This window comes from Choloepus didactylus, chromosome 4, assembly GCF_015220235.1.
Source record: "Choloepus didactylus isolate mChoDid1 chromosome 4, mChoDid1.pri, whole genome shotgun sequence".
Lineage (NCBI taxonomy): Eukaryota > Metazoa > Chordata > Mammalia > Pilosa > Megalonychidae > Choloepus > Choloepus didactylus.
The window spans coordinates 103,168,836-103,195,669 of record NC_051310.1 but is presented as its reverse complement, the minus strand read 5'-3'; the positions used below and the strand labels follow the sequence as shown (position 1 = coordinate 103,195,669).

Below are 26,834 nucleotides of genomic sequence, written 5' to 3'. Positions count from 1 at the left end.
TAGCCCCATGTAGCCAGTAGCTACCGTACACACAAGACAGAAAACATTTTTGTAATTACGGAGAATTTGAATGGATGGTGCTGTTAAGCAGTGGTTCTGAAAGGGGCCGATTTTGCCTCCCCAGGGGACATTTGACTTTGTTGGAAGACATTTTTGGTTGTCATGACTTGGGGCAGGGGTGCTATTGGCATTTACTGGGTAAAGTCCAGCGATGCTGCTAAACATCTTACAGTGCACACGACAGCAGGACAATCCCTCACAACAAAGGATTATCTGGCCCAAAATGTCAATAGTGCCAAGGCTGAAAAACGCTGCTGTTGAGTGTTCGAGCGTATAGATTTTTACTCACAGCTCCTTGGCCTCCTTCAAGTCTCTAAGGAAACTGAGTATTTCTGTAGAGAGAATGGGAAGGTTGCTGCATGCTGGGGTTGAAGGTGGCAACTCGGGACATGGGATTTGTCTCATCCTGTGGCTGCGAAGCTCTTCTCCACAAGTTCCTTTGATAATCTGTCCCAGAAGCAACCTGGGCCAGACAAAGGGTCTAAAAGTAGAAGGGAAGTTATCACCCCAAATTCTGTTGCCATTTCCTCTCCCTGACTATCCAGAAGCCCCTGCTGGATGGGGATTGCTGATGTCTCTTCCACAGAGAAAAGGAAACCAGACTCCCCAACTTGTTTTAGGAAGGAATCTCTGTAAATACCAGGCAAAATGCAGGCAGCTTATGTAAGGGGGCCTGGCCCAGCCCTGGTCACATCACACAAAGAGGTTCAGGTAAAAATATTAGACATAAACACTGTTGACAGGGGCCTGGGCAGGGGAGCAAGCACAGAGCTGCCTTTCAGAAATCCTGCAGAGTGTGGGAGGCGCTGTTTTAATGCCCAGCCCTGCTGCTACCAGGACCAAGTTGAGGGCAGAGAAACCCAAGGAGGGTAATCCAAGGAGGTAACACAACATTCTTTTTTAAAAAAATGTGTATGGACCCAGTGCCCAGCCCTTGGCTCCCAGGACCATTTGGCAGAGTGAATGGAAATGAAAGAACAAAGGCCATAGGACTTATGGAATCAGATCAAGTGACATCCCTCTAAAACCTGAAAAACTACCCTGGGCCAGCACTGGGGTCAGAGCCACTGCCAAGGACTGGCAGCTGCTTCATTGGGAGTCAGGGGAGAGGTATCAGGAAGGACGTGCCCATCACACACACTGCATCATTCCTTAGGTGAAGACATTGACCCCAGGAGGTTCCTTAACAGTGTGACTGTGTGACCTGAGCACGGTAATCAGAGAGCAGGGTGACCGTGAGGTTGGTGGAAATGCTTGGTGGAGGGAGGATCTTAGGTTGAGGCTATTGCCCAGGGTGCGAGGCCTAACAGGGCCTGCTGGTTGGAGTTCCCCAGGGGCCAGTGGGGTGGGAGACCATATGAAGGCTCTAGGACCTTGGTTGGGGGTGGGGATGAGATGTAGAGGAGAAAGAAAGGGTAGAGCTAGAGAGGAGGGAGGCCCTGAACTGGGGCATTACCAAATTGAGAATGTTTCTGAAGGCTGATGCTAGACAGTCCTCTTTGAGAACTGGCAGGGGATTGAGAGTGAAGGAGAGTTGGGGGAACTAGATCTTTGGGAAGCAGCATTCCAAATTTCAGAACAGAGGATGAACTGGGATGTTCTTAAATGGGAAACATGGTTCAGGATTTTTGGGAAGCTCTTAGAAATGATAGAAAATGGTCCCTGTGAGGAATAGAAGGCAGTGTAAGGCTGGAGACTGATAGGGCTACCTGGGAAGCCCTCTGTAGGACAAAGGTTGGAAAGCAATGCAATGGAAGGAGGACACATAAGCAAAGATGAAGGTAAGAGTATGGTCCAGAGGCCACCAGAGTGAGTCGAAGCTTGTGGTAAAATTTAGGACAACCAAGAGGGCAGGTACATGTATTTGGTAAAAGAATAACAAGACAATGCCTGGTGCTGGAGGCCAGTGGTATAAGATCAGCAAGAATCAGAAAGGGATGGGAGGGAACTCCTTGAGTCTCATTTTGTTCCCATCTTCTCTTTTGAGCTTGAAAAAGTGGGGCAAACAGTGGTAGGAGGGACTTGAACCCTGGTTGGGGGATTTATCTCCCGACCTGATCAAGTTCTGTCCTGGGCACTGAGGTCACCAAGTTGTGGTTGGTGACATTACTTACAGGATGTGTGGAGAACAGCAGAGGGGCTGGGGGGCTGGAGATGGCTAAATGTTGACCCATTATTAAAAAGGGGAAGGAAGTGGACTTCACAAATTACTGCAGACAAGGCTTGTAAGCACGGGGAAAAGAAAATGGTTGTGATTGGTACTAGAATGGTTCACTTGGAACAGCCTATGCCTATTTTGTTTATTTTTATTTTTTGAATATTAGACAAAATATTTTTGGACTCAGGTGAGGTCTTTGATGGAATCAGCAGATGATGTCAGCATGTTTATGATGAGGGAACAATTGTATTCAGAAGGGTTCATTCCGCCTCCTTCCATCCCTAGCCTTGGAGACCTTGTAGAAGGTCTTTGCCCTTGACTTTGCCCTGTTCATCATTTGAATTAGTGTCTTGGGGGGCTTCTAATGAGAGTGCTGCCTGAGAGCAGACTAGGAGGAATCACACAGACCGAGCAAACAATGGGCAACCATGGTAATGTGGGATTTACCGGGGAGAAGTGAGGAACCATATTTGGAACCAGAAAAGTAACTGCTCAGGTGTAGTCTGGGGATTATACTTTAATAATAGCATGGGTAGAAAGAATTCTTTTGAGTTTTTGCAGATTATAAACCCTGTATACATTGGCAGGGGTACAAGGCCACCAGAAGAGCTGCCGTGGGCTCAGGGTCCATTGAGAAACACCCAGTGTCAGAGACCTGATACTTTCTTGAGTCAAACAGTGGGGATGCCTTCTCAGACCCCATAGGCAGAATCCATAGCTCTCTCCTCTGGGTCCTTCAGTTCTGGGAAATATAATTTTATTTCTTTCATAATTTTCTCCCCTGTATCTTTCTGTTCTCTCTTTCTGGAAATCCCATTAGTCAGACTCTGGACTTCCTGGGTTCTTATCTATCTTTTCTACTATTATCTATCTCTTTATCTTTTTGTTCTACTTTCTGGAATATTTCTTCTAAACTTGTATTGAGGTGGTTTTTTATTTGTTTGTTTGTTTTGGTAACTGTGTCTCTTTAATCTCTTTTTTATTATGGAATATAACATATCTACATAGAAGGGATGACTTTCCAAGTGCAATTTAACAAGTAGTAAGCAAATTTCAAAGAATGTTATGGGTTGTAGTTCCACAGTTTCAGTTATTTCTTTACTGTGAAATCACATACATGCAAAGAGGTGATAACTTTCAAAGTAAGATTTAACAAGTAGTTACATAGGAAATTTCCAAGAATGTTATGGTTTCAGTACATAGTTTCAGTTATTTCCTTACTGTGAAATGTAACATATATACAAAAAGGTGATAACTTTCAAATTACAATTTACTAGTAGCTGTACAGCAAATTTCAAAGAATATTATGGGTTACATTTCCACCATTTCAGTTCTTTCCTTCTAGCTATTCTAATACCCTAGCAACTAAGAAAAAGAAAATTATATAGAGATTCAGTATGCCTGATCCTTTGTTAAATTCTGTCTTGTCTGTTGCTAACCCTTCCTCTAGTTTAATCACTTTCCTAATCTTCAGGACGTGTAGGCTGTGGCCACCCTAACTCGTTCATGTTGAAAAGGGGTGTCGACATTGTGGGAAAAGGGAACACATCTGGTTGATGTTCTTGAAAAGGCTATTGCCTCTGGGTTTTGGTACTTATCTGGCATAGGAACACTCTGGGGGATTTAAGATTCTGAGAAATAAACTTAGTGATTGAAACTTTTATAGAGTCTCAGACAGGGTCCTAGGTATTTCGGGACTGCTGTTGGTTAAGGCTTGGCATACTGTGGCCATTTGGCATATCTAGCTGAAACTTGCGTAGGAGTAACCTCCAGGACAGCCTCTCGACTCTATTTGAAATCTCTTAGCCACTGAAATCTTATTTTGTTGCCTTTCTTTTCCCCCTTTTACTCAAAAAGGCATTCTCAACCCCTCGATGCCAGGGTCAGGCTCACTCCTGGAATCCATGTCCCAGGTCGCCAGGGAGACTCACTCACCGAGGGGGACTTTCCCATATCAGGGGGGAAGGTGATGAATTTATCTGCAGCGTTGGGCTTAGAAAGAGAAAGTCCACATTTGAGCAACAAAAGAGGTTCTCTGGAGGTGACTCCTAGGCATAGTTATAGGTGGGCTTAGCTTCCCCTTTAGAACCATAAGTTTCACAGTAGCAAGCCTCAAAATCAAGGGCTTGACTTATATAGTAGGGGGTTCCTAATTTCACATAGCATATGTTCTGTCACAATAATCAATCAGTATCTCATATTATCATCACTTAGTTGTACAATCCTCATCACTCTCCATTTTAAACAATTCTCATAACCCAAAACAACCCATAGCTCTTTTCAGCCCTTAATTATTTGTCCTTAGTATTTGTATGGTACTAGTAAGGTATTCGTATTAATTATAGTCCCTAATATGCAATAGGTAGATTTTTCCCATATACTACTCTGTTGTCAATTCTCTATACCTGTGTCATACCTTAGAAGTATATCATGCAAGCACCTATCTATTATTTGTAGTGCTGATCTGTGGGATACATACCTTTAAACAGCCCCTTGCAATCCTGTTCACCTTCAATACAGCTCTAATACTTAGAATCCCATTAACAGTTATCACCCCTATCCATTCCCATACCTTTAAATTCCCCCTCATTAACATATCTGAACATATTTGGTTATCATTCCCCCTTTAGTAGCTTCTGTCTATCACTAGTTTCCCAATATTCTGCATTATAAGATACTGATTTTACATTGTTCTGGGAGTTTAGAGTAGTGATAGCATACAATATCTCTCCTTTTGGGTCTGACTTATTTCACTCAGCATTATATCTTCAAGTTTCATCTATGTTGCCATGTGTTTCAGAACCTTGTTCCTTCTTACTGCTGCATAGTATTCCGCCTATGTATATGGACATTTTTTAATCCACTCATCTGTTGAAGGACACTTGGGTTGTTTCTGTCTCTTGGCAATTGTGATCAATGCCACTCTGAACATTGGTGTACAGACGTCTGTTCGTGTCAGTGCTTTCAGATCTTCTGGGTATATACCGAGAAGTGGAATTGCTGGATCATAGGGTAATTTGATGTCTAGTTTTCTAAGAAACCACCAAACTATCTTCCACGGTGCCTGTACTATTATAGATTCCCACCAGCAATGAATAGAGTTCCAATTTCCCCGCATTCTCTCCACCATTTTGTTTAATGGCCTCCATTCTTATTGGTGTGAGATGATGTCTCATTGTGGTTTCGATTTGGATTTCCCTAATAGCTAGTGAAGATGAACATTTTGTCTTATGTTTTTTAGCCATTTGTATTTCCTCTTTGGAAAAATGCCTTTTCATATTTTTTGCCCATTTTATAATTGGGTTGTTTGTACTATTGTTGATTGTAGATTTCTTTATATATGCAGTATATCAGTCTCTTATTAGATATGTGGTTTCCAAATATTTTCTTCCATTGAGTTGGCTTCCTCTTCACCTTCTAACAAAGTGTTTTGAGGCACAGAAGCTTTTGATTTTGAGGAGTTCCCATTTATCTATTTTTCTTTTGTTGCTTGTACTTTAGGTATAAGGTCTAAGAAGCTACCTCCTATTAATAGGTCTTGAAGATGCTTCCCTAAATTATCTTCTGAGAGTTTTATTGTGCTGTCTCTTATATTGAAGTCTTTGATCCACATTGAGTTAATTTTTGTGAGGTAGGGGTCCTCTTTCATTCTTTTGATTATGGATATCCAGTTCTCCCAGCCCCATTTGTTGAAGAGACTGTTGTGTCCCAGTCCAGTGGATTTGGAGGCTGTTCTAGTTTGCTAATGCTGCTGGCATGCAAAACACCAGAAATGGATTGGCTTTTATAAAAGGGGGTTTATTTGCTTACACAGTTACAGTCTTAAGGCCATAAAGTGTCCAAGGTAACACATCGGCAATCAGGTGCCTTCACTGAAGGATGGCCAATGTGTCCAGAAAACTTCTGTTAGCTGGGAAGGCACGTGGCTGGCGTCTGCTCCAAAGTTCTAGTTTCAAAATGCCTTTCTCCAAGGACATTCCTCTCTAGGCTGCAGTTACTCAAAAATGTCACTCTTAGTTTCACTTGGGGTATTTGTCCTCTCTTAGCTTCTCCGGAGCAAGAATCTGCTTTCAATGGCCGTCTTCAAATTGTCTCTCATCTGCAGCTCCTGTGCTTTCTTCAAAGTGTCCCTCTTGGCTGTAGCTCCTCTTCAGAACACCACTCACAGCTGCACTGAGTTCCCTCTGCCCATCAGCTCATTTATACGGCTCCAGTGACTTGACTTAGACCCACCCCAAATGGGCGGAGCAACACCTCCATGGCAATTATCCAATCAGAGTCATCAGCCACAGCTGGGTGGGGCACATCTCCAAAGAAACACACAGAGAATTACAATCTAATCAACACTGATAGTGTCTGCCCACATAAGATTACATCAAAGATAATGGCATTTGGGGGACACAATATATTCAAACTGGCACAGAGGCCTTATCAAAAATTAGTCGACCATAGATCTGGGGGTCTATTTCCAAACTCTCAATTTGATTCCTTTGATCAAAATGTCTATATTTGTGCCAATACCATGCTGTTTTGACAACTATGGCTTTTTAGTAGGTTTCAAAGTCTGGAAGTGTGAGTCTTCCCACTTCATTCTTCTTTATTAGAATGTTTTTGGCAATTTGAGGCCCCTTTCCCTTCCAAATAAATTTGATAACTAGCATTTCCAAGTCTACAAAGTAGATTGTTGGAATTTTGTTTGGAATTGCATTGAATCTGTAGATCAGTTTGGGTAGGATTGACATCTTAACGATATTTAGCCTTCCTATCCATGAACACGGAACATCTTTCCACCTAATTAGGTCCCCTTTGATTTCTTTTAGTAACAATTTGTAATTTTCTGTGTAGAGGTCTTTTACATCTTTAGTTAAATTTATTCCCAGGTACTTGATTTTTTTAGTTGCTATTGTGAATGGGAATTTTTTTTTTTAAATTTCCTCTTCAATTAGGTTATTACTAGTGTGTAGGAACATTACTGCCTTATGTGCATTAATCTTGTATCTTGCCACCCCGCTAAATTTGTTTATTAGCTCAAGTAGCTTTGTGGTTGAATTCTCAGGATTTTCCAAATATAAGATAATATCATCTGCAAATAGTGACAGTTTTACTTCTTCCTTTCCAATTTGGATATGTTCTGAGACATGAGCTTTTATTCACTGCTTACATACTAAGGAAATGGAAGTCAGTCATGTTGTGCTGGGTTAAGGAGCTGTCTGAGAAGTGGTAGGTTCAGAGCTCAACATGAAGATACTCCGCAAAAGCAGGGGGTACCAGAGAATGGTTATAAGGGTTAGGACAAAGATATTCCAGTGGGTATGAGAGCATAAGTGTGGGAGCAGGGGTCTTGTGAACATAGGAAGGGTTCAAATGTAGTCAGCAGGGAAGAGGGGAGGATTATAGGTTATCTTGTAGATAATAGTGTTCTAGTTTGCTAATGCTGCCAGAATGCAAAACACCAGAAATGGATTGGCTTTTATAAAAGCCAATCCAGTGGGTTTATTTGGTTACACAGTTACAGTCTTAAGGCCATAAAGTGTCCAAGGTAACGCATCAACAATCAGGTACCTTCACTGGAAGATGGCCAATGGCGTCCAGAAAACCTGTGTTAGCTGGGAAGGATGTGGCCAGTGTCTGCTCCAAGTTCTGATTTCAAAATGGCTTTCTCCCAGGATGTCCCTCTCTAGGCTTCAGCTCCTCAAAAATATCACTCTTAGTTGCTCTTGGGGCGTTTGTCCTCTCAGCTTCTCCAGAGCAAAAGTCTGCTTTCAAAGGCCATCTCCAAAATGTCTCTGTAAGCTGAAGCTCCTCTCTCAGTTCCAGTGCGTTCCTCAAAGTATCCCTTTTGGCTGTAGCTCCTCTTCAAAGTGTCACTCTCAGCTGCACTGAGTTCCTTCTGTTTTTCAGCTCATTTATATGGCTCCAGTGATTTAATTTAGACCCACCCTGAATGGATGGGGTAACACCTCCGTGGAAATTATCCAGTCAGAGTCATCACCCACAGTTGGGTGGGGCACATCTCCATGGAAACACTCAAAAGAATTACAATCTAATCAACCCTGACACGTCTGTCCACACAAGATTACATCAAAGATAATGGCGTTTTGGGGAACATAATACATTTAAACTGGCACAAATAGCATCTCAGGGAGTTTCAGAGAGGCAGGTAGTTTTGGAAGGGAGATAAGTTACATATTACATTTAGTGGCCAGAGGCCTGATCCTACAAGGAGAGAAGGTCAAACCTTAACTCACCTAGGTCACACTGTGTGCACAGTCTTCAAGGCCCTTAAGGAAGGCCCTGGTCCTGAGGCTCCCACAGGTAGTGTCCCTTTTTCTTCAATTTTTGAAAGAGTTTGAGCAGGAATGGTGTCAATTCTTTTTGGAAAGTTTGCTAAAATACCCTGTGAAGCCATTTGGCCCTGGGCTTTTATTTGTAGGTAGATTTTTGATGACTGGTTGGAACTCTGCTTGTGATTGGTTTGTTGAGTTCTTCTGTTTCTTCTTGGGTCAGTCTAGGATGTTCATGTGTTTCCAGGAAATTGTCTATTTCCTCTACATTGTGTAGCTTGTTGGCATACAGTTGTTCATAGTATCCTCTTATGATTTTATTTCTTCAGGATCTGTAGTAATTATCAGCTTCTCATTTCTGAATCTGTTTATTTGGGTCTTCTATATTTTGACTTTGTCAGTCTGGCTAAGGGCCTGTCAATCTTGTTGATTTTCTCAAAGAAACAAACTTTTGGTTTTATTTATTCTCTCTATTGTTTTTGTTTTCCAGCTCCTTTATTTCTGCTTTGATCTTTGTTATTTTCTTCTACTTGCTTTAGTGTTAGTTTGCTGATCATTCTTCAGTTGTTCAGTTAGGTCTTTGATTTTAGCTCTTTCTTGCTTTTTGATGTATGCCTTTAGAGCTATAAATTTCCCTTTCAGCACCGCCTTCACTACATTCCATAGGTTTTGATATGTTATGTTCTCATTTTCATTCGTCTCTAGATATTTACCAATTTCTCTTGAAGTTTCTTCTTTGACCCACTGGTTGTCTAGGAGTGTGTTGTTTAACCGCCATGTATTTGTGAAAGATCTGGTTCTTTGGTGGTTATTGATTTCTAGTGACATTCCATTGTGGTCAGAGAATGTACTTTGAATAATTTCAATCTTTTTAAATTTATTGACTTGTTTTGTGCCTCAGCATATGATCTATCCTAGAGAATGTACCATGAGTGCTAGAGAAGAATATATATCCTAGTACTTTGGGATGTAATGATCTATATATGTCTGTTAAGTCGTAATTCATTAATCATATTGTTTAGGTTCTCAATTTCCTTATTGGTCCTCTAACTCATTGTTCTATCTATAGAAGAGAGTGGTATATTGAAGTCTCCCACTATTATTGTAGAAATGTCTATTGCTCCCTTCAGTTTAGCCAGTGTTTGTCAAATGTACTTTGGAGCGCCTTGATTGGATGCATAAACATTTATGATTGTTATTTCTTCTTGGTGAATTCTCCTTTTTATTAATATATAGTATCCTTCATTGTCTCTTATGACATATTTGCATTTAAAGTCTATTTTGTCTGATATTAGTATAACTACCCCTGCTTTCTTTTGGTTGCAGCTTGCCTAGACTATTTTTTTCCATTCTTTCACTTTCAGTCTCTTTGTGTCACAAGGTCTAAGATGAGTCTCTTGTAAACAGCATACTTTTAAATCCATTCTACCAGTCTGTATCTTTTAATTGGAGAGTTTAATCCATTCACATTCAAAGTTATTACTGTGATGGGAGTTCTTGAACCAGCCATCTTATCCTTTGGTTTTAGTTGTCAGATCTATTTTTTCCTCTCTCTCTTTTTTTTCTTTAAGTTGCCCTTACTAATATTCTTCAGTTCTGTGCCTTTCTCCACACCTCTTTCTCCTTTCTTTTTTTCTCAGCTTGTAGAGCTTCCTTTAGTATTTCTTGCAGGGTATGTTTCTTGTCAACAAATTCTGTCAGCATTTGTTTGTCTTTAAAAATTTTAAACTCTCTCTCAATTTTTAAGGAGAGCTTTGCTGGAAAAAGAATTCTTGGTTGGCAATTTTTCTCTTTCAGAACCTTAAATATATCATACCACTGCCTTCTCGCCTCCATGTGGTGTCCACTGAGTAGTCAGTGCTTAGTCTTATGTTGTTTCCCTTGAATGTGATGAATCACTTCTCTTTTACTGCTTTCAGAACTTTCTCCTTCTCTTCAGCATTTGACAATCTGATCAGTATATGTCTCAGAGTGGGTTTTTTGGATTTAGTCTATTTGGAGTTTGTTGGGCATCTTTGATTTGCATATTTATGTTGTTTAGAAGGGTTGGGAAGTTTTCCCCAACTATGTCTCGAAACACTCTTCCTAGCCCTTTACTCTTCTTTTCTCCTTCTGGGGCACCATTGATTCTTATATCTGTGCCCTTCGTGTTGTCCATCATTTCCCTGAGATCCATTTGAAATTTTTCCATTTTTTTCACCATTTGTTCTTTTATATGTTCACATTCAATTGTACTGTCCTCTAGTTCACTTATCCTTTTTTCTGGCTCTTTAAATCTGCTGTTGTGTGTCTCTAGCATATTTTTAATTTGATCAACAGTTTCTTTCATTTCCATAAGATCTGCTATTTCTCTACTCTTTCAAATTCTTCTTTATATTCTTCTAGAATCTTATTGCTGCCTTTATGTCTTTAGCCATCTCGTTGAAGTTGTTCTGGAGATTTGTGTGTACTTCTTTAATTAATTGCTCCAAATTTTGTGTCTCTTACAGCTTTTTAATTTGTTCATTTGGCTTGTCCATATCTTCTTGTTTCTTTGGGTGCTTTATGATTTTCTGTTGGCTTCGGGGCATTTGCTTATCTTGGTGAGATTATTTTGGGAAATGCAGTATTATTTCAGCATTTGTCTGTAATTTGGCAGAACTGCAGCTTGCTGGAGTGCACTTTCTCTGTCCTACCATCAGATGGTGCTCTTGAGCCACCTCTTACTCTCAAGCCAGCTTTCTCCCAACTTCATCTGTGCACTGGGTGGGGTCCAAACCAGGTGGGAATCTAATCAATGAACTAGTTCTCCTTGTGCCCTGGGGACTATCTACCCTAGGTGCAATGTGGGCCCCATGCAGTTCATCAGGGAATCTGCTCAAGGCACCCTCCTGCTGAAATGTGCTCCACTCCCTGCCTGCCTCTGGGGTGTGGGAGGGGCTTCTGGTGCTTCTGTGTGGTGCCCTCTCCTACCCCTGCTTCTTGCCCATGCACACCCCGGACTTCCATGGGGGGAAACTAAATGTGGACAATACTTGTCCACTGCTTCCCAGGTTCCTTCACAGGAGCTCCAGCCATGTGACTGTAGAGGAGTATCTTCCCAGTTAATTGTTAAGGTGGGTGCATGAGAGTGGAGAGCCACTGCTCGCTCCCTTGCCCAGGGGCCAACTCACTGCTGCCAGCCTTAGGAGAAGGTCCTGGCCAAACAAACTCACCCTGTCTGTCAAGGTGCACTCTCTCCATCTTTCCATCCACGTCCCCACCACATACTATAGGAATTCCTCTGTGGCCACTCATACCCCAAAATCGCAGTCCCAGGCATCCTCTGGCCCCTCTCTAGTTTCCTTCATAGAGGAGAAGCCCGCTCTGCCTCACTCACTGTGCCATCTTCCCCGAAGTCCTATATTCAGTTTTTTATTTTGCTATTTGTAATTTTAATTTCCAAGAGTTCTTTTGTGTTCCCTGATTATTTTATCTTTTAAAAATAGTGTTAAGTTCTTGTTTTTTGGGTGCAATCTCTTATCTTTCTTAGGATATTAATTATAGAGTTCATATTTTTAAGTTTTCTTCTCCCTGCATTGTCTGTGAATTTTCATTTTCTGTTGTTTATTTGATCACTTTTTCTTGCTAGAGGTCCTTCTTCAAATATCTGATAATCCTTAGTTCTTCTTATTTGGGCACCAAAAGCTGACTGAGAGCTCTGTCTGTGGAATGAGGCCTGTCAACCAGGGCCTTCTCTGCCAGGTACTCAGCTGGGGCGGGGGGGGGGGGGTGTTTTGTGAGGGGCACCTCCAAATTTAATATCTAAATATTTCCTTTCCTACCACCACCACCATCACTACCACTACCACCTCATCCCTACTCCTAGGATATTTGTTTTTTCCAGAAAAGACTACCAACGTCCTGGCTTGCAGATCCTGTGTTTTTAAGAATGGGGGGAGAGGTTTGAGGTTCTTTGTTTTGTCTATAGATTTTCACTTCAATTCCAGGGCCTCGTTCCTCTGTTGTGCCAGGTGTTACCAAGTCTGGCAACTCAAATTCCTGTTGGGGTGTGGGAAGGGTACTATATCTGGCTGCCTGAGGTGGGGGAGGAGACCTGGGGGACTTTATTCCTTCTCCAGACATTGAACTAGTCCTATATTCAGCCCATGCCTCATGCCCCCTTACGAGCCAGTGAGGTACTCAATGCTTCAACTCCTGAATCTTTCCTGGGCTAGGTGTCTCTAAAAGGCTTGTTTCTCATCTACTTTGCAGGTTCTTAATATTCAACTAATCTAATCTAATGTAATCTGCTAATGCCTCCTTCTCTTTCTATCTGTCCAAAAAGTGTTGATATGTCTTGAATGCTCTTTTCTCTCTTCTTCTCTTTTTCTTGGGGATTTATACTTAAAATTATTTTACTTTTATTTTAATGGACTTTTGGGAGACAGCAGAGTTTAATCTACCATATTTAACTGAAAGTTTATTCTTTTATTTAACCCTTATATATTCTTTTGTTTTTAATGTGTCTTTTTAGACAACATTTTGTTGGATTAAAAAAACCCAATATGAGAGTCTGAATTTGATCGGGGAGTTTAGCCCATTATATAATTACTATTATATTAGGATTTACTTGTGCTATTTTTATTTAATGTATTTTGCTTATCATGCGTTCTCTTTGTTTCTTTTTTTCGTTTCCTATCTGTTATTGTGTAGATCAAATTTTCTTCTGCTGGTCTGAAAGGTATACGTTATTTTTTTATGGCTACCTCTAACTTATGCCCTATAATTTGCCTTATTATGTGTCTTCCACATGAAAGAGAGAAGAACCTCAGTTCCATCCCACCTCCCTCTGGTCAACTCCCCTGCCCCATACTGGCCCAGTGGCATTTCCAGGGTTGAGTCTGGTGGAGGCAGGTGGCAGCCCTGCTCATTTGCCGTCTCATTCAGAACTGGGTGTCTGTGACAGGGCTGTCCTAGAGCGGACTCCAGGGCTCAGGAAGGTTCGGTTTAAAGGACCTGTAAAACATCTCTTCCATCCTTGAGGTTGTGTGAAAATTCTGGGGATGGTAGATGCAACAGGGATGTGAGAGGGAAAATGCACAAGTCAGAAAGATCTCCAGTAGAGCTGGGAACCTCAGATCTTCTGAAATTTCTCCCAAAAGAGCCATAGCTGATGAAAAGTTCATCTTTAGTCTGCTTCTCTGAGTTATTTACTCCGTGATCCCTGCTTTGCTTTTAGGTGCTGTCCATTGTCTCACAAGAGGCAAGAAATAAAATAGGAGAGAGGGCCTTGGAAAGATAACAAGGAGTGGTGGGGACTGGGTTGAACGGGGATGGGCCTGCCCCATCCAACAGGGTAGCTGCTACTCAGCACCAGTAGGTCGTTAGGAACGTGGATCCAGGATCACCAAAGCTTTCAGGTTTTCAAGAGAAGCCAGGAAATTGGAATTTTTTAAATGTGAAATCTCCTAATTTGTATATGTTGGCTCAGAAATATTTGTGATTCCATGCAGGCCAAACTAAACATGCCTGCAGGCTGGCTCTGATGCAAACATTGCCACCCATGACCTCTACTCTGGTCATTCAGTGATTCTGCCTTGCCACCCTGGACTCTTGTCCTCTCCTGGATAAATGTTCTCCTCTGTCTCAGTAGTTTCCCCCAAAAATGTGATTTCCTACACCCCTCCCCTCCTGCCGCCTTCCTCTGGGCCTCTTTGGTTTGCTAACATGTTTGTTTGTTTTATAAATGATGGCAGCCAGTCCAGTGCCCTTCACACCACTGTGTGCTGTTTCTCACAGTCATTTGTTCTGTTAAGCAGGTTAAGTGCCCCCCTTGTTTGCATTATTAATTTACTCAGTAAATCCTTTCATGGCTAGTGGGAAGGTAAACTTCATTCTTGCCCCACATGTTTAGGGTGCACAGGTGTGGTTTTCCTGGAGCTTGTCTGCAGCCTGAGCCCACTAGGCTTGTTCCTAGAAGTACATGAAAGGGCTCTGTCTGCTTTCTTGCTGGGGCATGAGGCACAGGTGCAGATATCACATGACAGCCCCAGCTCCTAGGGTCTTGGCCTGCAGAGGGCAGGGCTGTGTGTGGCCTAGAGGACCTGTGAGCCTCCTCAGGGTGGGCATAGTCTCCCTCCAGCCTGCCAGGACTTCTGTGGCCCCTCCCGTCATCTGCCTGCCTCTGCCCCTTGGCCAAGCCTGCAGCTTTATATACCCCAGGCAGTAGGTGACTCATTCTCCAGCAGCCCCTCTCAGGGAAGTGAAACAGGCACCTGGTGGGGCCTGACCCTTGCGTGACAGCGGAAGTAGCTATGTAAACGGGCGCACTGCCAAGGAGGGGGTGCCCTCTCCACAGCCAGCCCATGAAGAAAGCCCTCGCCAGCCTGGACCTGGGGTGGCCTCCAGGTCTGTGGCTCTGGTAACAGTCTCTCCCTTTTCCTCCCCCTGCCTCCATTTTTCTTGGTGACAGCTGGAAGTCGCAGTGATCACAACTGAGAGAGCCAAACATTTCTACAGCCTTCAGGACGTTCCCGTCACCCTCTACAGTGATGCTGATGAATGGGAGGTCAGTGCTGGGGGCCCCAGGGCTGAGTTCCATCACGTTTCTACCAACAGGACAGGACTGTCCTCCCTGCAGCCTGGGGTCCTGGCGGCCGGAGCAGACAGGCTGGGCTCAAGTCAGTGGTCAGGGCCCTGTGGGCAGAGGCAATGAGGAAAACATCTGTCTAGCTTCTGGCCTGTGGGAGGCCCACAGTCTCCTCCCACCCCAGCAAAGCTCGGCTTTGGCCCCGTGCCTGAGGTTGAGTGTCCTTGTACTTATCTGGGCTGATGAAACCACAGAGGCGCTCTGTTCCCACCACCCTTGTCCACGTGGCTCCCAGTGTCGGGGCTGTCAAGAGTGCCTCACTTCCCACGGCCGCTGGGCTCGGCTTCTGCTCTCCCGCAGAGGGGTGGGCACTGGCCAATTCACCAGACGTCGAGTGTGGGCCTCACAGGGGTGCCCTGCCAGGCATTTTTAAACATTCTCAGCCCTAAAACATTTCTGGCTGTCCTGTCTTCCCCACCCCCCTCCACTTCTCACCACCCCAGTCCTTCCATTGGCTTGGACAACCTAAGCATCCGCCTCAAGCAGACAGTCCAGGAGTTCCTTGCCAGATGTCAGCTCTCTTGAAAACCAAACCATAAAGGGAATAGCTCAGAGAGACAAGGGGCATTTGTTTCCTCAGGCCTGGTTTCTTTCAGGCTATTGGCTCCATGACCAGAGCCGCCAGCTTTGCTATGAGAGAGAATGGCAGTGGACTTGGGTAGTGCTAGGTCAGGGATTTCCCTCCAGCTCCTGACTTATTGTTCCTAGTCTGCACTGACACCCTCTCCCCCCCCACCCTCAGCCCTCCACATAGGAGAGTGGCAGGCTCTGTGACCCTGTTTCCTTCCCTGTTGCAGATGTGGAAGTGCCGCTCCGACCCAGTTCTCCACATTGACCTGCGGAGGTGGGCGGACCTCATGCTAGTGGCTCCTCTTGATGCCAACACCCTGGGGAAGGTGGCCAGTGGCATCTGTGACAATTTGCTTGTGAGTGACTCCCCGGTGGCCTCATTGCTTCTGGGGCTTCCCTCCCAGTTTGCTGAGCTGCAGAATTCCTTGTACAAGGTTCTCACTTTGAGGGCCTGTTAACTGTGGGGCCCAAGTTTGCCTGGGGAGAATGCCAGGCTCCAGTGACTGCCCCCGTCCCCCCCACCTTGTCTCACCTGACCTGCTCTCCAGCAAGTGGGCAGATGGGCCTCCCTGGTTCTGATGGGTTAGCTTGACCAGCTGGTGCTGTCTGAGGCGTGCCCACCTCTCACCTGCCCTTCAGCGCTCAGCCAGGTACCCACCCTGGGCCCCTTGCCCCTCTCCCTTTGTCCTTCATTCATGGCTGCCTGGGACGTGCTCTTCCATTGGTCTCCCTGCCCAGCCCCGTCACCTCCCCGCTTCAGCTCTGCTTTTCCTCTAGGGTGTAGATATATACACGGGCCATGTGATAAGAGCTTTTACCTCCTCATGGATCTCTCACTCACTCGACCGGAGCTTTAGCCACAAGGCCGAGATGTGGTTTTCGTATGTATAAGGGAAAGCTTAGAGAGGAAGAGGGGAGAAGAAAAGGGTGGGAGATGGTAGAAAAGAGAAGCAGAAGTCCAGCTGTACAAAGTGGGTATTGTCTTAGACCTGAGGGACCTCCAGGAAGCTGTTGCCCTTAAAGAGGAACCATCCCGGGGTGATTTGGGCTTGATCTCTCTCCTCTCCTCCCACTGCCTTGTCCCCTCCTCACCCTCATCCCCCATTTATTGACCTCCTATCTACCATGTGCCTGGCCCTGCTGAGGGACACACAGGACCCAGGGAACTCAGGAGGGGCTCTGGGTGGAGTGCTCTGCGTGTGGGTCAGGATTTTCGGGGGGATCAGATATGAGACTAGTCTCCTTGTTTGCTTGTAATGGGCACTTAAGTGTCTTCTTGAAGAATCTGCTAGTGATTTAAGGTCATTTGAATAGGAACACAGGGTGACCAGAAGAAGAGCCACTCACAGATTGTGTGGCCAGGAGCAGAGGTATGGGAGGGCAGAGAAGGGCTTCCCATTGGGGCTGGGGCTGGGCCTGACAGGGCGACTGGAACAAAGGAGGTTCCGGGCCACTTCATCTAAGTGTTTCAGAGTCATGTATGACCAGCTCCATCTCACCAAGCCACAGGTTATTAGCTGGCCAACATGATGAAGCACATGGACCTCTGGAAGTGAAGCCCAGCCTGGGCCAGCTCTCCGAGGGCTCCTTTGTTCCTTCTTTCCAAAAGCTCTCCTTCCTGTTTTTCTTCTTCATTCCCTGAAACCTTGGTGTTTCCTCTTCCTATGGTGGCTGAGCAGAGAGACATGGTCCCAAGACAAGCCCCAGGCCATTTGTCTTTAAGGCACAGATGCCTCAAGGAATCTCAGTTCTTTCAAGTATGTGCTCTGGTCCTCCTTGGTCTGTGACTCTATCCTGTCTCAGTTGATGTTTTCTCCTTGTCTCCCTGAAAGGGCACTCACCCTACTTCTCTTCTGTACATCTTCCTTTCCAGTGCTCCAACTTGGGGTGCTTTGGGAGCAGTGTGCTGGGTGGGAACCCATGTCCTTGGCTTCTAGGCTCTTGGCCTGAGTGACACCCATCTCAATGTGCCCTCTGCCCCACTTCAGCCCTGGCCCCTTGTTCACGGGCTATCCTAGACATGCATCCATGGAGCGCTTCTGCCTGCACAGGTGAGGCACACCCCTTCCTGAGCTAAATAGGCAATCAGGTCCAGAGAGAAGAGGTGACTTCCCTGGGTCCCCAGTCTGGCTGGAGGCTGGCTTCCTGACTGGGAGCCAGGCCTGAGTCTCCCCTACCCAAGCAGATTCCCACGGGCACTGGTGCTGAGCACAGCACTGGTCAAACAGATCCAACCATGGGAACTGATACCCTTCTTTCCTCCCTCCTGCTGCTGGTCAGTTTGGAGAAGCCATGGTTTGTCCAGAAAGCTCTGAGCTCTGAGATGAGGTAGGGAAAGCTAGATACATGTGTGACGTGGAGGTGTTGGGTTTTCTGTTCTGGTTGAAGTGCTTTGCTTTGAGAGCCCTTAGAAACCCCGGCCCCTTCACACCCCTCACGCACTCAAGTGGCTCTTCTAGGTATGCTGGTAATTCTGCAGAAGCAGCTGGTGGCACAGGGCCAAGAGGAAGTGGGACTGAAACTGTATACTCATAGCCTGGTTGCAGGATTGAAAGGACTTGGTGGGAAACAGATGCTGGTGTCTGGGATGACGTAAGCAGCCAGATCTCGAGGCTGTTTGCTGTCCTGCTCCCAACTTGTTCCCAGGAGGGGGCAGGGGCACCAAGGGTGGCAGGCCTGGCCTGTTCATGGCATTGTCCGCAGAGCTCTCCTCCTCTCTTTTCCCAGATGGGCTCCACCTAAGGGGAGGGGGTGCCAGCCACTGTCTCCATGAGGGACCCATGGCCCGGGAGGATGCTCCTGGAGCCATCAGAGCACCGGGGCACTCCACTCCTCACTCCTGTGGACCCCAGGGATTATTTCTCATCCAGGCAGCCCCTTGCTCAGGGAGCCTGTGCCTATAGTCATGATAAGAACTACTCTTTCTTGAATCTGTACTTTGTGCTGAGCCCTGTGCTCGGAGCTTTGTAGGCATTTTCACCCTCAGGCCTCACAATTCTCCAGGGAGGTGGGTCTTCTGCAGCGAGGAAGTAGAGTCTCCTGGCGTTAAATAACTTGTCCAAGTTCTCAAGGAGAGTAATAAACAGTATTGGCAGGACTGGGTGCCAGGTCTGTGTGAGTTCGAAGCCCAGGTTCTCAACCACAGCACTAAGGGCTCTGTGGGACAATTGGTCCCTTCCACAACCTGTCTGGTTTGTGACTCAGTGGGATGGCCCAGAAGGCGGAAGGAGTGCACAGCGGCAGGCCAGCTTCACGCTGTGGTTTATTGTCTGCTTGTGCACTGCAGCTTCCCCATCTGCGAAACAATACCTACCTTACAAGGACACAGTGAGGACTCCTGAGATCATATATAGGAGTGTTATTGTCATGTGTTGAATGTGGTTTTCACAGGCTTTATTTGTTTTAGAAATAGAGCGGTGTTTGGGTGAAGGGACACCAACCCCACAATGAGCAGTCTGGTTCTTTGTTAGCTTTTCCATGGACCACAAGTCCTGCCTTCTGCTTCTACCCGAGGGATGTGACCCTGCTGTGGAGACAGCTTGGGCTTGGGCACTGGGAAGCCTTTCAGCAAGGAGGGATGATCTGTGGGGAAGTGGCTGGGCCTTGCGTTGCGAGTGTGGGCCAGAGCCTGTGGGGAGGTGGAGAAGAGCAAGGAGGCACAGCCACTCTCCCACCCACCCCAGGGACATGCTCCCTGCGTCCGGCAGCCCCCAGGCATTCTGAGCCCTCTGCAGAGGGAGGAATCTGGAAGGGCAGGGAGGGGCGGCAGGCAGGACAGCACGATACCTTCTGTGGCCCTTCTTCACAGACCTGTGTCATCCGGGCCTGGGACCGCAGCAAGCCCCTGCTCTTCTGCCCGGCAATGAACACCGCCATGTGGGAGCACCCCATCACCGCACAGCAGGTAGCCCAGCTCAAGGCCTTCGGCTATGTCGAGATCCCCTGTGTGGCCAAGAAGCTAGTGTGTGGAGACCAAGGTGAGGTCTTGCCAGGCTCACTGCCCAAGGCCTAGGAAGGGACTTAGCTCTGGGTTCGTATCCCAGACTGTCATGATCTCAGGCAAAACTGTTCTCCTCTGGGCTCAGCTTTTTCATCTGGAGAATGGAAATCATAATCCCATACTCTGAGCTGTTAAATTGAGTGAGATAAATATGCAACGTGCCTGGTATAGTCCTAGCACACTGCCCATGCAGTTAAGGGTGGCTACTATAATTTTCTGGGGATCTGACCTCGGGTGTCTTGGAAGGGGTCTGATGGGTCTGGCTCAGATAGCCCTGTCTTCTCCAGTGTGGGCTCTGGGTGGAGTGCTCTGCGTGTGGGGCTGCAGCACTGTCGGCCTGTCTGGTGGGCCCCCCGCCACAGCAGAGCTTTGTTCTCCAGGTCTGGGGGCCATGGCGGAGGTCGGGACCATTGTGAACAAAGTGAAAGAAATCCTTTCCCAGCATGGAGGTCTCCAGCAGAGTTGAACCTGAGATTTCTGTCTGTGTGTCCTACTGCACTCAGCATGATTTCAGGCCAAGTCAGTGAGGAAGATGGACATTGGTACGATAAGGTGAAGACTCCCACACCTGCTGAGTAGGTTTGGCCTGCCCTGCCCCAGGTTAAACTGGACCCAAGGCCCAGGTCCTGACTTCTTTTAATAGGAGACACTTTCTGAAGCCCCTCCTGACCTTCTCCTTTGAATACAGCAAACCAGGGTGGGAACAGGTGTTGGAATGCCTGATCTTGTCCCTGGGCTCCTGGGAAGAGGACTGAGTCACTGAGAAACCTTGATTCTGCATCTCATCCAGGAATTGCTTTTAGAAGCAGCCCCAGCAGGAGAGTCCCCATGTGGCAGGACCCTGGCCAGGCTTTGGAGATGTTAATAAAATAAAATGTCAGAATTGGCTTCACCATAAAGGACCCCTTTCTGAGAAAGGATTTTCCAAGGAGGCAAAAACAGCCTCCAGGGGCTTTCTGAGAAAATGGAACAATGAAACACACCCTACTGAACTGCAGATAAGCAGCACCTGGTGATAAGCCAGTTTCAATCCAGTTGAGATAGCTGACCAGATTGGACATACCATGATAACCAATGTGTGTCTGCTCCCCACTCTGTAAGACAGCCGAATGTATGATGGAAACTTAACATCAACCAATCAGCCAATCGGAACCTTTCCTTGCTTGCTTCTATGTTCCCCCTATATGAGCTTCCCCTTTCCACTCCCTCAGTGGAGCTCCTGTCTACTTTCCGGGTGCGATGCTGCCCGATTGATGAATTGCTCAATAAAGCTGTGAGATCCTAAATTGTATGAGAAGTTTTTCTCTTGATAAGAGCTTCAGCTCTTTGGTGGGAGCCCAGGTGCCACATAGTTAGGGATGCCTGCAAGTTGGTAAGATCCTGAGATTTCCCACAGACCACACTGTAAGATCAGGGGCTCTGGGAAATAAAGAAAATAAAGACCTTTTGGGAGATTCTGTCCTTCCTTTATAGCCCATCTGTGACCTCTGATATCAGGGGTGTTGTTAGGTGCGGCTGGGAAAGCGTCTGAGCTGACGACTGGTCGGCACTCCTTCATCCCCAAATAACATGGTGGTTAAGGGCAAAGTGTTCTGAAGCCAGACAGCCCTAAATTCAAATCCTGGCTCCTCCACTCACTAGCAGGGTGACCTTCCGCTCCCGGCTTAGCCTTTCTGACCTTTATTCTCCTTAACTGTATTATAAACTTTCCCTTATCAAGTTATTGAGAGGATTGAATGAGATAATGAGTGCCAAATACCCATGCTACACAGTGCCTCACACATAGTAAAGATTAAAGTAATGGAAGTTAAGACTAGGTATGTGTATAGGTATCAGGGAACTTTCCTAAACGTGTGCTGGAGATAGCCCCCAGTCTGATTTGGGGAAAAATAAAATCCCTGACTCAAGCTGACAGGGAGCACACAGCCAGTAGGGTTGGAAGTAGGAGCAAGTAGGAGCACACAGCCAGTAGGGTTGGAACCTGCCCTGGAACCTAGGCCCCTCTCTGTTATCCTCATCCTTTCAGCTTTGCTGCATCTGAGATGTGGGCCAGGATGTCTGTGTCCCAGCTGCCCTATGAACAGGGAAGTGGGCTCCAGAGAGGCCAGGCTTGCTGGCCTAGAAACCCTCCAGCCACCCTGCCTTTGACCCAGTTGCCTTTTGGTGAGGCCTCTGTGGGGAGGGGCTTGTTTGCCGGTTTTGGTGCTGAGGTTGGGTTGGCTTCCTGTCCTCCAGGCCACAGGAGCTCCCAGAGAGCACTGAGAGGAGAGGTGCCCTGAAGAGGGTCCCAGGAAACCCTCAGAGCTGGACCAGGACCTCCAGCCAGCCTCCAAGAGCTCTTTTTTTTTTAATGTAATTTTATTGAGATATATCCATGCATCATACAATCAATCCTCCAAGAGCCTTTATCCCTCAGCACTTGATTTAACCAATTGATCTTTTGGGATATAATGGCCTTAGGGCGCTAAAGAAAATGTAACCGAAATGGTGGCATCTAAAACCAACCTCTTGAGCTGGTTTGGGAGTCAGGGACATGGGGAGAACCTGGACAATTGAAATGCAGAGACAGTGCCAGAGTTCCGTTTAAGTTGTTTCAAATTTCTCTTCTCTCCACATCACCTTTCCTTTTCCTCAGCAACCCACTGATGAATGGTGAAGCTTTTCAGTCTTAACAGAAACTGCTCCCATTATTTGAGTGCCTTCTGCCAGGGTCTGTGCTGAGCACATTCGGGCAGCAGTTGCCCAATAAGATCAGCCACAAAGTGCCCGTTTTAAAAGACCTAGAATATAGGTTTAAAAGACCTAGAATTTAAAGGATGTAGTATATAAAAGGTTACCTAGAGATAGACAGACGCTAGAGAAAGGGGAGCAGTTACCCAATATACACAGAATTTTTAATGAGGTTGAACTTAAGTGTTTGAAAATAGATAGAGGTGAGGGTAGCTCATTATTAGGATTATAAGTAATAGTGCTGAATTGTAGGTGAATTTGGTTGACAGGAGTCATTTAGAGTCATGTATATCACTAGAAGGAAAACTAGAGGTTAAAATGTGGGACTATAGAACACAGTAAACCTTGAGGCGGATGTTGTTTAAGGTTAACAATACAAATATAAATAAGTTCTTTCATGAACTAGTACAAAATATGACACTTGTACAGAGAGTTAATAACAGAGTGGTATATGGGGGAAAAGTACCTATTGCAAGCTACGGACTATAGTTAACAGTAATACCTTAACATTCTTTCATCAGCAGTAACAAGTGTACCACACCAATACTAGGGGTCAATAAGGGAGGATAAGGCATTTGGGTTATTTTGGGTTTTCTTTTTTTATGTCTGTTGTTTTTCTTTTTGGAGCAAAAAATGGTCTAAAATTGAGTGTGATGATGATTGCACAACTAGGTGATGATACTGTGAGACATTGATTGTATACTTTGGATGGATTATATGGTATGTGAATATATCTCAATAAAATTTGCAGTTAAAAAAAAAAAAGACCTCAGCGGGCAATGGCAGCAGAGAAGTCTGTAGGCCCCTCCCTGACATCTCTGAAAAAAACTGTGACAACTCAGAGCAAGACTGAGCCTTGTTGGCTAGAAGGAAAGAGATGTCCCCATGGACATGGGCCAGCTAGAGCTGCTGGGGCTCTGCCTCTCCATCTCCCATCATAGCAGCCCTATATCCCTGGTATCCATTTTGAATGGATGTCGGGGGGGGGGGGTTGTATGTGTGTGGGGGCGGAGGAGTCCAGTTGTCTTCTGAGCCAGACTGGATCTAAGAGAAGAGCCTGGTTTCCAAGCTACGTCTATCTCACCTCGTCTGCCAGAGGTGGATGTTGAGGTGGAAGTGAAAACCTCGCGTCTTCTCCACCCATGCCAAAACTCTTGAAGTTGCATTCATCTTGGATGGAAATCCTAGCTTCCCTGAAAATTTTCATGGAATTTCAAAAGTTTGACAACAGAACATTTGAACCTGCAATCTGTAATTACTCTTGTTTAGCAGCCCAGAGCCTCTCTAGTCTGCCATGCTGCTGCCGGGTGAGAGGCCGACAACCCCCAAGCCCGGCCCAGCCTCCCTACTGACTGGGTCATCGCCTCCAACTCTTCCTCTACACAGCTGACTGCCCCCCTCTCCTGCCTCCTAGCACCTCAGGGGAAGGTTCCGACTCCTAGACAACATACACCCTGTACTATATATGGTAGCAAAAAGACTGGAAAAACCCTCACTGTCCACAACAGGAGATTAAATAAGTTAGGGTTCATTCATACACCAGAATACTATGCAGCCACAGACCGAAGTGTGAGGAAGCCGTCTCTGTGCTGATAAGGGATGATTTCTGGCATATGGTGTTAAACAAAGGTAAGTGCAGAACAACGTGTATTGTATGCTAGCTGCATATAAGAAAGTAAGGATTGGGATGAGAAAAGGAAAATATATTCATTTTGGTTTGGATATGCATCAAATACCTATTGAAAAATAAATAAGAACCAGTCCATTGTTTGTCTCTTGGCTGGGGAACTGGGTGGTTAAGGAATAAGGGTGAGAGGCAGACTTTTCATTTAAGTTTTGAACCAGATGAATATATTATCTACCACAAAATAAATACATTTTTAAAAGGGCTCCTTCTGCCCTTTACCCAGAAGTTGTTAAAAATGACTTGGCAGGTGCATCTGGAGCTTTCTACCAAGGCCTTTGGAGTAGAGACAGGTCTGTTTTTCCTATCATGAACTTACAGAGGAAGATCACTTTTGAGTCTTGGCTTCAAGTTGCTTATGGTCTTACGGGAAGGAGGCCCCGGGCTGTAAAACAATTCAAATAATCAAATCACAGCGAAGGTTAAAAGTGAGACTCTTTAAGTGCTCTTCTTCAGAAGCGAGAAGTGGCTTTGTGGAGGGAGGAGAACTCAAGCTGTCCTTATTGGGGGACCAGTGTAGTTAAAGCTGAATATGAAGAGTGAAGATCTGCTTCCATGTGCTTATGGGATACCCCAGATGGGAACTTCGACTCCATGTGTGGGGGAGTTGGGAGCTATTGAAAGTTCTTCAGCAGAAGAGGCACATGGTGAATGTGGTGTGATGGTATAGGTAGGATAGATTGAGAGGCTGGAGCCAAGGAGGAAGCCAGGATGTTGAGATGGGGAATCCAGGCCGAGTGCTAAAGACCTTGGCCACGCCAGTGGTTCTGGGAAGGGAAAGGGCTTGCAAAAGTAAGTGCCAGTGTGAAGGAAAACCAGCATGATTAGAAACCGTAAAAACCACTTCCCTTGTGGGTGGCGGGGGAGGGGAGCTTAATGACAATTTTGTGCATGGTGGTGCAAGATTTATTAACAAATGAATATACCCTCCTTTATCCCTTCCCTATTCCTGCCCAGTAAAAATTTTGCTTTTCTTACCATAATTTTTTTCTCCATCCTGGCATGAGAGGAGTTCAGTGTGCCTTCATGGTTCCTGGGCATTTTGTGATGTGGAATTAGAAAAATGGATTGAAATAAGATAACTGGGAAGATGGGAAGAAAGGGGGAAGGAATGTTACTTTTTGAGTTGGTACTGGGGTCTCCTTTACTGCAGCAAATTCTGATAATGAGTAAAGTGGGAGAGAAACCAAGGCCAAGAGTAAAGAGGCTCAGTCAATGAAGAGCCAGGAAGGTCCTGAGAGAAGAGGTTGGCAGCCAAGCCATGCAGGCCACCTGGGAGTTGGAGTAAGGTTTGGGGTTGGCTTACTCGAGTATCCAGGGCAGCTAAGGGGTACAGGAAGATGTGGGGGTGATGGGGAGGGAAACATGGACTTCTGAGGAATGTGCTGAGGGTTGTCAGTTGGATTCACTTTAGTGTTTTTCCAGAGACCCAAGTGAAAGCTGGAGTTCCTTTTAAATTCCCTTTGTTTGCCAGTATGTGCTTCTCTGAGTGTGACTCTGTGCAGGATTGAGTCATATGGAGCCCTGGGTTATATTTAGGTTATGTGTTTGTGTAGTGTTCTCTAGATTGCTACGAGTTTTTATTTTCATAATCTCATTTCACCCTCCTAACAAAAGCTTCATGGTAGAGTCAATTAGTATATTTAATTCCATTTTATAGATGAGGATCTATCAATCAAGGATCTATCAATCAAGGATCACACAGCCAGTGCAGGATGTGCACTCTTTCTGCCTTACAGCTACCTCCAAAAAGGCTACTGCCTCTGAAGAACCGGGGCCCCACCCTCCCTGGGTGGGGCATTTACCTCCCTGGGATCAGTGAAATGAAATACCCCCCTCCCTTCTCCACACACCACCACTACCCCGCCATGCATTTTCAGTCTCAATTTAGTAGCGGCTTCATTATCTTTTTCCTCCCATGGCTTCCTTCATCCACGTATTGTGGTTTCTAGGGCAGTGTGAAAATCAGAAATGTCATGCAACTGCCTCTGAACAAAGAGCCCTGGAGTTAGACCCCAGTGACTGACAGCTTGTTTACACTGAGCGCTTCCTGGTGGAACCAAATATTCTACAGATTAAACACAAGCCAGGTTTGGCACCACCTGGGGCAAAGCAATGGGGTGGATCAGGTCAGAAGAACTGCCAGTTTTCTAATGGCAAAGGAATGTCCTGGAATAGGTGGGAATGAGGGCAAGGGGCAGATGGGAGAATTGAGCTTCAGGCCTTTGGAGGACATGGTGAGGACCCAAGTGTACCTGCAAGCATGCCTTCTTCTTGCTGCAATGGACTGGTCTCATGGCGACCTTATCTGCAAGATTACATGATTGCCCTTTGCCTGCTGGCCTAGATAGCAGGTCTCTGAGGATTAGAGGCCCAACAGACTCCCATTCGGGACTCTGGATTCCTAGAAAAGCAGGGAGAGTTCAAAGGTGACTTCTGTCTGTGTGGACAAAATAAGTGAGGGCTGAGGGTTTCCAGCTCTAGTAATAGATTTGGAAGCAGCCAGCATGTGCACATGGATGCCCACAGGGAAGGAGAGGCTGAGACGTCCTCAGGGCCTGCGGTGGAGGAGGGGGAGTAGGGTAAAATCATTTCTTGCTCTCAGGAGAGATCATTGCCCATTCCTGGCTTGGTAACTCATATATCACTTGGAACTCTCCTTTGTCCCAGCGGCTTCGGAAAATCCGCCTCTGTAAAGTAGGGGAGAAGTTGAGCTGTGGAGCACCATTCCGGGGTTT

General features: G+C 45.8%; 1 protein-coding gene across 4 annotated transcripts in view; it reads left to right on the top strand.

The window, feature by feature from the left end:
* Positions 1-26,834, top strand: part of PPCDC (phosphopantothenoylcysteine decarboxylase) — a 71,799-nt gene that overhangs the window by 13,229 nt on the left and 31,736 nt on the right. For 2 of the 4 annotated variants that reach the window (XM_037833386.1, XM_037833389.1), the window contains 4 exons: positions 14,936-15,031; positions 15,910-16,038; positions 19,491-19,659; positions 20,063-20,968. In XM_037833386.1, coding sequence (XP_037689314.1) covers positions 14,936-15,031; positions 15,910-16,038; positions 19,491-19,659; positions 20,063-20,148 — 480 coding nt within the window. In that variant the 3' untranslated portion in view covers positions 20,149-20,968. Of the gene's footprint in view, positions 1-14,935; positions 15,032-15,909; positions 16,039-19,490; positions 19,660-20,062; positions 20,969-26,834 lie in introns of those variants that run through there. The other 2 variants (XM_037833387.1, XM_037833388.1) reach the window with 2 other exon arrangements.